Raw genomic sequence first — 13,171 nt, 5'->3', positions numbered from 1 at the left:
AACCAGGGCCACCACACCAGGACTTCGTGTGCAGATTGTGTCCTGTGTCTGTGTTGAAGGCATCTGAAGGCACTTGGAACTATGCCTTTTGTATCCCCAACACTAACAAAATCTGTGGCACATTGTAAATACTTGGTGAATGAATTCCTAAAAGTTTGAATCTGGACCTTCAAGAGGAGATAATATATGGCCACACAATATTCAGAGGAAAACCAGGCAGGAAGATCATCAAGGTCTAGAAACACACCAAGAAGAGAGACCACGGCTTTTCAGGGCAGGCCAGGGCTGGTGTTGGTGAAAGGCACATGTGGAACTGTGTCAGGCCGAATAGATAAGCCGGCACCCAGCCAAGAAGCACCGCTTCCTCCATGCCTTCTCTGGAAATGGCACCCTACTTCATTCAGGCGATAAATTATGGCCCTCACACTCAAATACTGACTGTCACTCAAGGCATTGCTGTCCAGTTCTTCCAAATCCAGAACAGTTTCAGTGATAGCAGACAAATCCACACATAACATGTTATGTTTGATTATTCAGAGACGATCATTTAAACAATGATGTCACTGCTATCATTATAAGGCACGCCATGGAGATGCCTGTCTTAGACACCCCTAAATCTGACCAACCTCAACTTCCAATTTGCCTGAGGGCATGAAGGACATTTGAGACAGGATGCCCAAAAAATCAAAGTGAAATGTCCTCCACTATTATTCCAGGAACTTCTTTTGAAGCACCACTTGGGAAATGCAGTCTCCAAGGACAGCACTCACCCTGGCGCCAGCCACATACTCCAGCTGTACCCGGGTTGCGGACCAGCGCAGACCCTCTCCCCTGCATGCCACGTTCAGAAAGGAGAGGAGGCCTTGTGTCAGGTATGACTACAAAATAACACAACTCTCAGTATCACTACAGATACAGCAGCATCCAAAGTCCTCGTCCCCAACGTGTTAAATTCTCAAAATAACCACTTAAAAGTTTGAAATTGGCGTGGCGCGGTGGCTCACGCCTGTAATCCCAGCACTTTGGGAGACCGAGGCGGGCAGATCATGAGATCAAGAGATTGAGACCATCCTGGCCAACATGGTGAAACCCCATCTCTACTAAAAATACAAAAATTAGCTGGATGTGGTGGCACGCCCCTGTAGTCCCAGCTACTCGGAGGCTGAGGCAGGAGAATCACTTGAACCCAGGAGGCAGAGGTTGCAGTGAGCCAAGATCGCACTACTGCACTCCAGTCTGGTGACAGAGCAAGACTCCATCTCAAAAAAAAAAAAAAAAAAAAAAAAAAAAAAAAATGAAATGAACACATGTCATCCTGCCCAAGCCAAAAGAAAGATGGGAGCTATCTTCTCGGCTGGTAGCATAATTGTATTATTTGCAGAGGCATGCTGAAGACTCAGTGTCAGCTCGGTGCAGTCAGAAAGAACACTGACCGTGGCAAAGCTAAATGGTCTTTGGCAGGCATTCTCCAGCATTCAAACGGGTAATATTCCATAGCGTCCTTCACTAACTCAGTTCCTGGAGGGAGGTGGAAGCAGGAGGCAGTGCTCTCGAAGTCACAGGCTCCACATGAGCCATGCTGAAGTTTAGTTTCATGGTCAAGGTTGCCAACTAGTAATTTTTAGTCATACAATTTTCTGGTTAAAATCCTCACTTCCGGCTGGGCATGGTGGTTCACGCCTGTAATCCCAGCACTTTGGGAGGCAGAGGCAGGTGGATCACGAGGTCAGGAGATCAAGACCATCCTGGCTAACATGGTGAAACCCCATCTCTACTAAAAGTACAAAAACAAAAAATTAGCCGGGCGTGGTGGTGGACGCCTGTAGTCCCAGCTACTGGAGAGGCTGAGGCAGGAGAATGGCGTGAACCCAGGAGGTGGAGGTTGCAGTGAGCCGAGATCCCGCCACTGCACTCCAGCTTGGGCGACAGAGCAAGACTCTGTCTCAAAAAAAAAAAAAAAAAATTCCTCACTTCCACATTTTCCCACGGTGCCCTGGGATCTTGGCTATTTGCTCAAGCATTTGAAAACATTTCTTTTTTTATTTCTTGAAAACTTTAGTTCACAAAGAAACTTGTACATGAATGCTCATGGAAGCTTTATTTGTAATAGTAGAAAATGGGAGACAAGACAGCCGTCCTTCGATGACGACTGGTTAAACAGTGGTATGTCCACACCAGGAACATGGCTCAGCTGTGGAAAGGAACAGGCTCTGACACACACAGCAACGTGAATGTGCCTCAAGGGCATTTTACTGAGTGCAAAAATGCCTCATGAGGTTAGATACTGTGTGGTTTTGTTTATGTAACAGTCTCCCAGGATAAAATTATAGAGATGGAGAGCAGATTAATGGTTCCAGGAGCAAGGAAGACAGGAACCTTGTGTGGAGCTGTTCTGCCTCTTGACTGTCGAGGTGGCCATCCTACTCTACAGCAGTGATACAGTTACAGGAAATCAACGCACACAAATGAACTGAGACTGGAGGAACCCCAGTGACACTGGTGAGTGTATCCATTTATACACTGGTTGACATACTGTAACATAGTGCTATGTTGGCAAGATGTTATGACTGGGGAAAACTGGGTAAAAGGCACAGGAGATCATGCTATATTATATCTGACCACTACATGTGAATCTTCAGTTATCTCAAAATTAAAAGTTTAACAACAAATTCTTTAGGAAAAATGTTTGACTAGGAATTCACCCCCATGTGTGGCCGTCCTTCTTATGGAGTCGCCGTCCTCTCTGTTGTTGTTAGAATCGCCTATTAATGTTTAATCAGTCAAGAGTGTCCAACTGCAGGCCAGCCTGACTCCAACACGGGCTGGGCCAGTGGTCCTGAGCCAGCACCCTCCACTGCAGGGCCCCCTCTGCCTGCTGTGAAAGCTAAATGTCCACCTTCTCCACACCCAGCCCACTGTGCTGGTGTGCTAGGATACACTGGTCAGCACCCACAATTGTGCAGGTTTTTATTTATGGGTATGGAATTATCTTCATATGTTAATAAAGGCTTTCCATTTTATTCAAATGCTTAAGAGACCCTTTGTTTTCAGATAAATTTATTCTTATTAATAGAAGAATTATATCAATATTACTTATTTACTTCCTCATTTCCCAAATAGTTTTTATGTCTCCAGAGTTCATCGTATACAACAGATGCTCAATGATGGTCCAGTTGAATTCTGTTAAATCGAGGATGCAGTGGAGACACCTCAGTAAAGGCAGAGATGCCTAGTAGAGTGGGGCTGCACACCCTGTGCTTCTTTCGAGCCCACTCAGTCTACACATCACTAAAAATATGTCCTGGCGAAATTTATATCTGCAGCCCAAACCTCCCCCTGGACACCAGATCCACATGTTCAATTTGGCCACTCAGCGTTTCACGTGGATGTCCACAGACATCTCTAGTGTAGCCACTTCAAATGGAGTCTGCATCCCCTGAGCCTGCTCCCCTCCCACCTGGCTCAGCAGCACCCCCGTCCCAGCTGCTCAAGTCCCAAACCTCAGAGCCATCCTTGATTCCTTTTCTTCTTGTATTCCAGGTCCATTCCATCGGCAAATCCTGTTGATGATTATGTCCAGAAAATCTCCATAATTGCACTGCTTCCCACCAGGTCTACCAACAGCCCCTGGGCGGGACCCTAGCACGGCTCCCCCCTCTCACAGCAAGCCCTGGTGGCTGTTGGGGAGATGGCCCAGTCTGGCCAGGCTTTAATCATCTTCTCCCACAGGGACAGAGCTATGACCAGCGGCCAGCATGGAGACTTGGCATCCTAGCCCAAGCGTGGCAAGCTTAGGCTTAGGCTTAAGCTCAAGCTTAGCTTGAGGGCCACCTCTTATCCCGCTGGGCACCCTGAGCCACCTATGAAGGGCTGCCTGGACTATACTTCTCATGGTGCCAAGCTTCCAGGAGAGTCACCCCATCCACCCAGCCAATGGCTGGTCACCCTCCAGGAGCAGAGCCACCCAGCTGGCCAGTCCTCCCTGAGGGGGCAGCCCATCCCGGAGCAGCAGGACTGCCCTGCCCCTGCCTGCACATGTTGCTGATCCCCAGAATCCACGGGGAAACAAATGTGTTGCTGTATGTCACTAAGGTGAGCAGGAACTTGACAGCCTTCCCCTTCCAGGGCTGCCCCAATGGTCCACTCTAGACCCAGTTGACAGAAGGGACCATCATGGGGGAGAAGAGGTCAGAGGGCCGGGGCTGGCATGCAGAGGAGGCCACCCTACACCATAGCTTTCACTCTCAGTGACATCAGCTTCCATGAGAGGGTGTGCAGAAGATAAGGGACAGGGCTCACCGAGGTTTTAAAATGATGGCTGTGTTGAGTAGACTGGGCTCGCTGGCTCCTAGCACCCTCTCACCACAGGGCCTTTGCACAGATGGTTTCCTGTCTCCAGAACACTCTGTCCTCAGAGGTGTCCACCCCACACCCTCTCCCACCATTTCTCCAACGTCACCCCCACAGAGAGGCCTATCCTGGCCACCCTGTTTTAAATGGTGGCCCTTCCGGCTCCTCCTCTGCTTCCTCACCCTGTTTCCTAAGCTCTGATGACTTGTAATGTCTTATGAAAATCGCTTATCAATCATGCTGGTTGCACATCTCTCCCTGCCGCAAGAATGTGAGGTCCATTCAGGCAGGGGTCGGCCTGCTGGATGACAAATCTTGAGGTCTCGCTCAGAAGACAGCAGCATGTGAGAGGCCCTCAGAGTCCTGACGCTGCCTGTGATAAAATGTATTAGTCAGCAGGCACAAGTTGTTCTTAAGTCTTTAACTGCAACAGAGCTCTCACCGTTGTCATCGTCCTGGTTATGCAATCTTGGTGACCACCGCTGATGAAGCAGGTGGACCTGGATGGAAGCCAGAACCCTCCGTGCCCCCCAGATGACCGATGGCCATGCTCCCCAGTCTCCTTCCCTGGACTCTGCCACTTGCAAACCCACCATAGTGTCAGGACACAGGGCAGCCAATACAGACGGGACCGCTCAGGAAACCACAGCCAGGCATAGCTGATGGGGCGGCTCAGTGGGTAGGGCAGGTGCAGGCCACGGACAGTCAGCAAGGGCCTGCAGGGAGCCTGCAGAGCCCGGAAGTGCCTCCCCACTCCGCAGAGCAGCGGCTTGCGGCCTCTTCTAAACACCGTGTGCAGTTCTGCAGCTCTTGGCCCTTGTCTCATATTATGTTGCTGAAAAATAGAAGGAAAATTCTGCAGGGTCTGACGCTGACCCTGAACAGGATGTGTGGGAGTAGGTCTTGCACAGCGGTCTGTGTGGAAGGGTCGAGTCATAAGAGGGTCATGCACTCAAAATAACGAGATGGATGTCGCCTGGAGGAGAGTCCCTTCCTGCCTGCATCCACAGCGGTCGTCCTTTGCCGTCTGTGATGGGCATATTCAAATCAACATAAAAATAAACAGCAAAGAATGTAGGTTTCTCAGCCAATCTGCTCCATACAAACACAAATATTTTGTGGCTATAAGGATGCTTCATTTACTCCCAATGGGATCATTTCACCCTCCATCCTTGCACGTTCACATTCATATGCCCTCACTTCAGGCATAAGAAATAGTCCTTATCAAGTAAGCTTAAATAGTCAGAGGCTGGGAGAGCGATATCTGGGGAATGGACTCTGAAAGGGAACAAGAAAGAGGATTTGTTCTGAAGACAGGACACACACAGCACTTGTGGAAAGGAGCCCTGGCCACAGAAAAGACCCCCGGGGATGAATGTGTCATAGAGTGGGCAGAGCTCATCACGACAGGTACCCTGTAAGAAGAGGACTTTTGGGGACCAGTCTGAAGCCCACACAGCCTGGGTCCAGCCACTGAAGCCCTCTCCAGCTCAGTTTCCTCACCTGCAGCTGAGACAAACAATAGAAACCCCTTGTGGTGCTGGCGGAGGATTCAGTGAGCTCACTCAGGTAGAGTCCAAGCTTAGCTGCTCTCGTCATGGTTAAATCTAGTATCTTGCCATGGCTAGATACTAGCAGAATGCCTGGACCCGTTCCTTGGCTCCCTGAATGCTTCTCCTGAGGTCAGAAGTCAGGGCAGGCAGAGCACATGCCGGACAGGCTCAGACAACACCAGCTTGGCAACCGAAGCAAGAACCACAATAATTCCCCCTTCCGTTGTGTTCAATAGTGAACGTGGGCTAGGGTGTCCCTTGGGAATTCTCCATATGACCTCATGGGTACATGCCGTCAACTTCAACGTTTGTCATTATGACTCAACAGAGGTTGTCTGTGATTCATTCCATGTGCTGGAGGCAGGGAGTCAGTGTGGGCTCCTAGGATAAAACACCTATCCCTGCTTTTGGATACACCATCAAACCCATGTTGCTGTGTGACCTTGGGCAGCACAGCTAACCTTCCCATGCTGAGTCATCTCTGTGGTTAAAAGCAGCGCCATAATCAAGAACAGATGCAATCATGGGTCTAAGCTATCCTAAAGAAGTAAATCACACACACCATGCTATGCTCTCAGTTCCCTCTACTTCAATAGTGATGTTTTGGGAACTTCTCAACTGGCCACAAGTTTATATAACCTCTCCTCTGCCAATTCTAATAGAGAAAAATGCTTGAGGTTTTACAGAGCAGTTATGTTCACATAAAAACAACATCAAATTCTGTATTGTAATATGTGAAATAAATCCTGCCCAATTTTCATCACTAATGATGATAGAAGGAAACACTATTTGAAAGCAGGCAATTATGTACCTATAATTGCAAACAGTCTAGTCATTGTTGCAGGGACCAAGTACAGATAATCTCCAAGGAAGGTTAAGCAGCATCATTTTTTCTGGTTGACTTCCTCATTCATTAGCAGTTATTGAACTTTGAGTCCAATTTCTAGACTCCATGCCCTGTTGGTTCCCCAGTCCTACAAAGCCCATTAATTCAGGCACTCACCAAATGGTGATTAGTATGGCTAGGTGACAAGTACTTGTTTACATATTTGGCATGCAGGCATGAGCCCAGCAGGCTGAAACCACTCAGAGCTTGCACAGTCAGCTGGTGAAAGAGAAGGAGAAGTGTTACAACAGCAAGACCCATGGTGGCGCAAACACAGGACTCCATCAGAACCCATGGGAGCAACCCAATCTCAGGGCCCAGTGTTCTCAGAACAAGCAATACGTCAGCCCTGAACAGTTAGTAGGGCAAAAAGTAGAAACAGTATTTCAAGAAGAGGGAACAACAAATGTAAACCCACAGAGTAAATGACAGCATGGTGTGTTTAGGGAAGCACACAGGGTGTGAAGGTGTGTGGTGAGAAGGAAGGGCAGAGAGTTCAGCCAAGTTCAGAATCTTGGGCTTTATCTGGAAGGTAGTAGGAGTCACTGATACAGGTGTGGGAAAACCATGAAGTGTGGCATCCAGGAAACCAAGGGAAGAGGAGTTACAAAGCAGAGAGATATCTACTGCTCACGGCCATAGGGAGGCCACAGGAAGGCCTCCTTCTCCCTCTTGGAGGGTGGTGATGGTAAGTAACTCTGGCTGTGATAATGAACCTCAAAGTATCAGTGACTCGACACAATGAAAACTTGCTTCTCACTTGCACAAAGTCCTCTGTAGACATCCCTGCTGAGTTGCAGTCATCCACATGGTCACTCAGTGACTGTGCATCTTCCATCCAGTGGCTTGGCCTCCTCCAGCTCCTCTCCACTGGGCCAGCAGATGGGGAAGGGATTAAGAGATGGAGGCATTTATGGACTGGACTCGGACATGGCATGCATCCTTCTACCTATATCCCATTAGCCAGAACTCAGTCACATGGCCACAAGCAAGACAGGCAGTATCACCTAGCTGTGTGCCTGTGATGGAAAAGGAAACAGATTTTGGTTAACCTTTACAATTTCTGCCACAAGGACTGATAAGAAAGATCCTTGCCATGTAGCAACAAAAGGTAGTTATTGACTGTATCAGTTAGCAGTTGCTGCCCAACAAACCACCCTAAAAATGTTGTGATTTGAAAAATCAATGATGTATTGTTTGTCACGGGCTATGGATTGGCCTGGAAGCTCTGCTGATCTGGAAAGGGCTCAGCTGGTGTCCTCCAGCCTCATTCATGAGTTGGTCCTTTGTGTAGGTCAGCTGGGGCTTGACAGTTGAGAGTGGCTGGGCTCCACAAAAACTCATTCTCCAGCATGTTAGCCCAGACGCTTCTCATAGCAGTGGTAGAGTTCCAAAATAAAGACAGGATGCATGCAAGACCTCTTGGGGACTAGCCTTGGAGGCAGCATGTTCTGTCACATTCTATTGGCCAAAGCAAGTCACTAGACTGTGCAGCCCCAGGGAAATAGATCAGCCTCAAATGGGAAAATTGCAAAGTCACATTGCAAATGGTATGGATATCTTTGCAGGAAGGAAGGGAGAATTTGGGTTATTTTTGCTATCCACCTCCCAGAGAGACAGTGGCCAGAGGGCTGTGTGTGGGATGATGAGGTGTGGGCTATGAGTGGAAGCTCTGAGCTAGGAGGGGAACCTGAACAAGCTGCAGTCACAGCTAGGATCACTGCTTGGAGTAACCACCTTGTAGGGAATGGGAGGGGAAGGCAAAATAAAAGAACAGAGGTTGAAAGAGAAAGAAAAAGTAAAGTGAGAGCAGTAGATATGATACACTGGAAAAATCTGCACAGTTTAGAAGCAAAAAATGGAAAAATTAAAAACAAAAACAGAAGTACCATTGTGGCCACTACTCCACAGATGTCCAAACAGAGATAAACTATTATTGGCCTGGTAAAAGAGGGATACAGAAGAATAGAATAGAAATATGTATACATACATATACACAATAAGTAAGGCTGCTGTGAGCCTGCTGTTCAGTCCCATATTTCTGTGTAGTCAGGGACAATCTTAATAAGAGAACATCTGGACTAGACAGGACCATTCTGATTTAAACAAAGCTGTATAGAGCATTGCTACAGGAGTAGTCGATGTGCCCCTGTTCATTGAGGAGCCTCTGCATGCTAGACGATGTGCTAGATGCTACAGCACCTGTCCCTGAAGACAGGGACTGTACCCTGCCTTCGAGAGCCCACAATCCTTGTCACTTCCTACCTCTGCAAACCAGCAAAGAAGGAAAGGTATGAGCAGCACTGTGATTGTCCAGCATCCTCACAGCCCCCACCAGGGTTGTTTCAAACATTCCCCTTTGGATGACTTGGACTCACCAGCCTTTCCGATGTTGTCTGTGGGCCAAGGGTGGGCACAGGGCCCACGTCCTGGTGGCTATGAATGGGGCTCCCATGAGCCACAGCCCTCGTATCCTGAGAGATAGGGATACCTCCAGCCCTCGAGTTCTCCAGACTCCCCACGCTAATCTGAACGTTTCTAAAGCAATGCACCTGAGGTAGGCCTTAAGCTCTTAGAAAGAACAGGCATAAGCTGGGCACAGTGACTCACGCCTGTAATCCCAGCATTTTTGGAGGCCAAGGCAGGCAGATCACCTGAGGTCAGGCGTTCAAAACCAGCCTGGCCAACATGGTGAAACCCTGTCTCTACCAAAAATACAAAAATTAGCCATGTGTGGTGGTGTGCGTCTGTAATCCCAGATACTTGGGAGGCTGAGGTAGGAGAATCACTCGAACCTGGGAGGCAGAGCTTGCAGTGAGCCAAGATCACACCACTGCACTCCAGCCTGGGCGACAGAGTGAGACTCTGTCTCAAAAAAAAAAAAAAAAAGAACTGACACAGGCTCTACCTTCTTTCTGTAGACCTATAGACCTCTGTGCTAGAAGCAGTGGGGCCCTGGGCTCTCTGACCTCTCAGTCAATGCCCTCCTTTTCTTTGGAGCAGCACAACCATGGTGGCATCTTCTTTATGCTGGTGGGTGACACTATGCTCTGAAGCACCCATACTTGCTATGCTAAGGAATTTAGAAAGTGTGTTTGTGTGTGCGCGTGTGTGTGTGTTCTCTCTCCTCTCTCTCTGTGCAAAGTTTTGCTTTCCAGCACATCAAGTTGCCAAACCAAAAGTGAATTTGAATTTCAAAATGAGAAATCTTTGTTGTTCAGTAGATACCTGCCCTTTTCCGGTAGAACCAAAACCAGAAGCCTGTAGGACACAAGATGAAGATGATATAACAATATGTCTGCAAGTATCACCCCCATTGCAAAACTCCAGTTCCTATTACCACCACTAGTAGTAGCATAATGCTGCTTCCCAATAATAGTAATAATGACAAATATGTTTACGTGGCAAAGCCTTCTTTGAGTGGAATGGTAGGAGAAAGGGCATTATTTGAATTACTATCCCTCCAGCTTAGACTTGGACTTTCTGCTATTTTTGCTATATTTCCCAATTTCTCGAAGCAAAGAATGTCCCTGGTCATTCATTCGTTCAGCACATTTTTTACTGAATGCCTACAATTCACCAGCCAATATGGTAGGAACCAGGTGTATGGTGGCAAAGGAGGCAGACATGATGCGCGTTATCTAGAAGGGCAGACAGGCAGAGGGACCATCATACAGACAGCCCTCTCAGCATTCCCTATGTAGCTCCTCCTCCACCATGGCACCACAGGTTTATGCAGCATTTCCTACAGAAGTCCTAATGGAGCATGCCATGTTCACACAAGCATCGCTAGCACCACACGCAAGTCTTAAGTAGGCTTGAGTCCACTCTCATCCATTGCTTATCTGTAGCTGCAGGAGTCTGAACTGCTGTGAACAACTGCAAAGGTCCAGGAATTACTCACTCCTCTGAAAAAGAGGCGAGCAGTCATTGGAACTTACCCACAGAGGGCCTAGTCCTACATTTCCCTTAAAAATCATCCTCCACTAAAGGATCTGATCATCAAACAGCCAGCAGAGTCCACACAGCAGCACCAGGGGGCTGGAAATGCTCCTGACTCTGCTTCCCTCCAACACCTCCTCAGAAACAAGACTGGAGCAGGGATAAAATGTCCAGTCTTTAGATGGGGGTTTGAGGTCACGAATTTTAAAATTTTAATTCATACTACATAGCTGAGCATTTCTGGAAAGAGAGAATACCTCAAAGCTACTTTCCTCTATAGCTCCATTCTCCAAGAAAGAAAACCTAAAAGCTATGCTCTTCCATTCATCAAATAGTTCCCCACTAGCTACTGACTACCCAATGAGAAAGTCACAAAGATGATCATTTTGTAAAGTCTTCCTTGGGCCAAACATTGAAGCAAAATGTTGTTGTAAGAACACATTATGTAGAAATGAAATTTCAAGAAGTAATCAAATAAAAAAAATTCTCTAGACAATATCTAGGTTTTGTTTTGCTGTGACGTTTTGGTTTTCGATGTTTAATTTTTGTGTATGGAGGGAAGAGCAAAGATTTTTTTTTTAGAAGGAGTTTTGCTCTCCTTGCCCAAGATAGAGTGCAGTGGCGCAATCTTGGCTCACTGCAACCGCCGCCTTCCAGTTTCAAGAGATTCTTCTGGCCGGGTGAAGTGGCTCAAGCCTGTAATCCCAGCACTTTGGGAGGCCGCGACGGGCAGATCACGAGGTCAGGAGATCGAGACCATCCTGGCTAACACAGTGAAGCCCCGTCTCTACTAAAAAATACGAAAAACTAGCCGGGCGAGGTGGCGGGCGCCTGTAGCCCCAGCTGCTCGGGAGGCTGAGGCAGGAGAATGGCGTAAACCCGGGAGGCGGAGCTAGCAGTGAGCCGAGATCACCCCACTGCACTCCAGACTGGGCGACAGAGCGAGACTCCATCTCAAAAAAAAAAAAAGAGAGAGAGATTCTCCTGCCTCAGCCTCCTAAGTAGCTGGGATTACAGGCGCCCACCACCACGCCCAGCTAATTTTTTTTGTATATTTAGTAGAGAAGGGTTTTCACCATGTTCGTCAGGCTGGCCTTGAACTGCTGACCTCGTGATCCACCCACCTAGGCCTCCCAAAGTGCTGGGATTACAGGCGTGAACCACCGCACCTTGCAAGAAAAGCAAAGATGTAATCTTACCAATCAAATTAGGAAAAATCAAAACGTAGCAAACAGATAGGAACAGAGGAGGCAGCGGTTAGCAATGAATCTGTCTGGAGAGGCAAACGTAAGGGCTCCCTAAAGAGAGCCCATGGGGAAGGAGAAGAAAGCAAATCTCTGATAATGGAGATGAATGCTTTGAACTAAGAGAGGGCCATGGTGTTCTTAATCACAGAAGATCATTTTTAAGCACCATGTGAATAGATGCTGTTTTGAGAAGATTCAAGAGAAAGCCAAACTAGACAACGCTTCAGCCATTAGCTGAAGGATGAAACTCCAGTCTGTAAGGTGGCTGCCCGGAGATTCAGGGAGCTCCTGGGTGCTGATATTGGCATTTACTTCTCTCAGAAGGAGCAAAACACTTTATAGAAGCATCATTAATGTTCATGAAAACCCCGTGAGGAGCTGCAGGCACAGAAGGAAACTGTGTTAACCACTGTGTGGGAGATGCGATGAGGCCAGGGTCTTACCAGGCAGCTCACTTTCCAGCTCCTGATCATACGTAAACCCAAGTACGTTTTGAATGTCTGAATGTACAGAGTCTTCCATAGTGAACTAGATCTGGCTTGGTTTTGTTTTGTGGTGCTTTTTTGTTTTATTTTAACAAGTTTGAAATTTAGTAATGCAGTCCTATAAAGCATAAATCTTTTCTCTTAGGAGGAAGTACAGCCCAGTCCATTCACATCCCTACCAGCTCCAGGTCTGAAAATGGACAATACTTAAGATGATGCCTTGAAGACAAAACCGACAAGATGCGTTTTCAATTTGTGTCTTTGGATTAAACAAAGATGATGATTAGGTTTTACATTGAGAGGAGTTGTTTCTTTTTTAATTTAAGTAGTTTGAAAAACTGAAGTAGACTAAATGGGTCTGAGTGTAATTAAAGTTATAAGCACAGAGAAAAATATGAAGTTTTATTAACTGTGAAAGGAATGTGGGTCTTTAGCTGCCCAGCAAGTTCACAAAGACAAGAGAGATCCGTTTGTAGGGTTAAATAAACACAATACTTTATATTGTAGTTCAAATGCATCCATTTGCAACCAGACTCAGAAGCAAAAATTGGTTTACCAGACTCAACCTCTCCAGGGACAGCAATAAGCCCTGTGCAGAGCTGCAACCACCAGGCAACAAGCACTACTGAGGCGCAGCTCCCACTGCCGTGCCCTGTGGGCTGTGCCCCAAACCTCAGAAGGTCTTGCGGGTTTTTTCACCTTGATGCA

The 13,171-nt window shown here is 47.4% G+C and overlaps 1 protein-coding gene across 1 annotated transcript; it reads right to left on the bottom strand.

The window, feature by feature from the left end:
- Positions 1-4,596: 4,596 nt before the first annotated feature.
- LOC102132594 (uncharacterized) lies at positions 4,597-7,627 on the bottom strand. Its single transcript, XM_065518663.1, has 4 exons — positions 7,550-7,627; positions 6,907-7,008; positions 5,854-6,027; positions 4,597-5,185 (listed from the first exon to the last, which is right to left on the bottom strand). The coding sequence occupies exons 1-4, from the start codon at positions 7,625-7,627 to the stop codon at positions 4,763-4,765; spliced, it is 777 nt and encodes a 258-aa protein (XP_065374735.1). The 3' UTR covers positions 4,597-4,762.
- Positions 7,628-13,171: the final 5,544 nt, after the last annotated feature.

The sequence above is a fragment of the Macaca fascicularis genome, chromosome 8 (genome assembly GCF_037993035.2).
Source record: "Macaca fascicularis isolate 582-1 chromosome 8, T2T-MFA8v1.1".
Taxonomy (NCBI): Eukaryota; Metazoa; Chordata; class Mammalia; order Primates; family Cercopithecidae; genus Macaca; species Macaca fascicularis.
The sequence above is the reverse complement of the archived record's forward strand: the minus strand, read 5'-3'. Positions and strand labels throughout refer to the sequence as shown.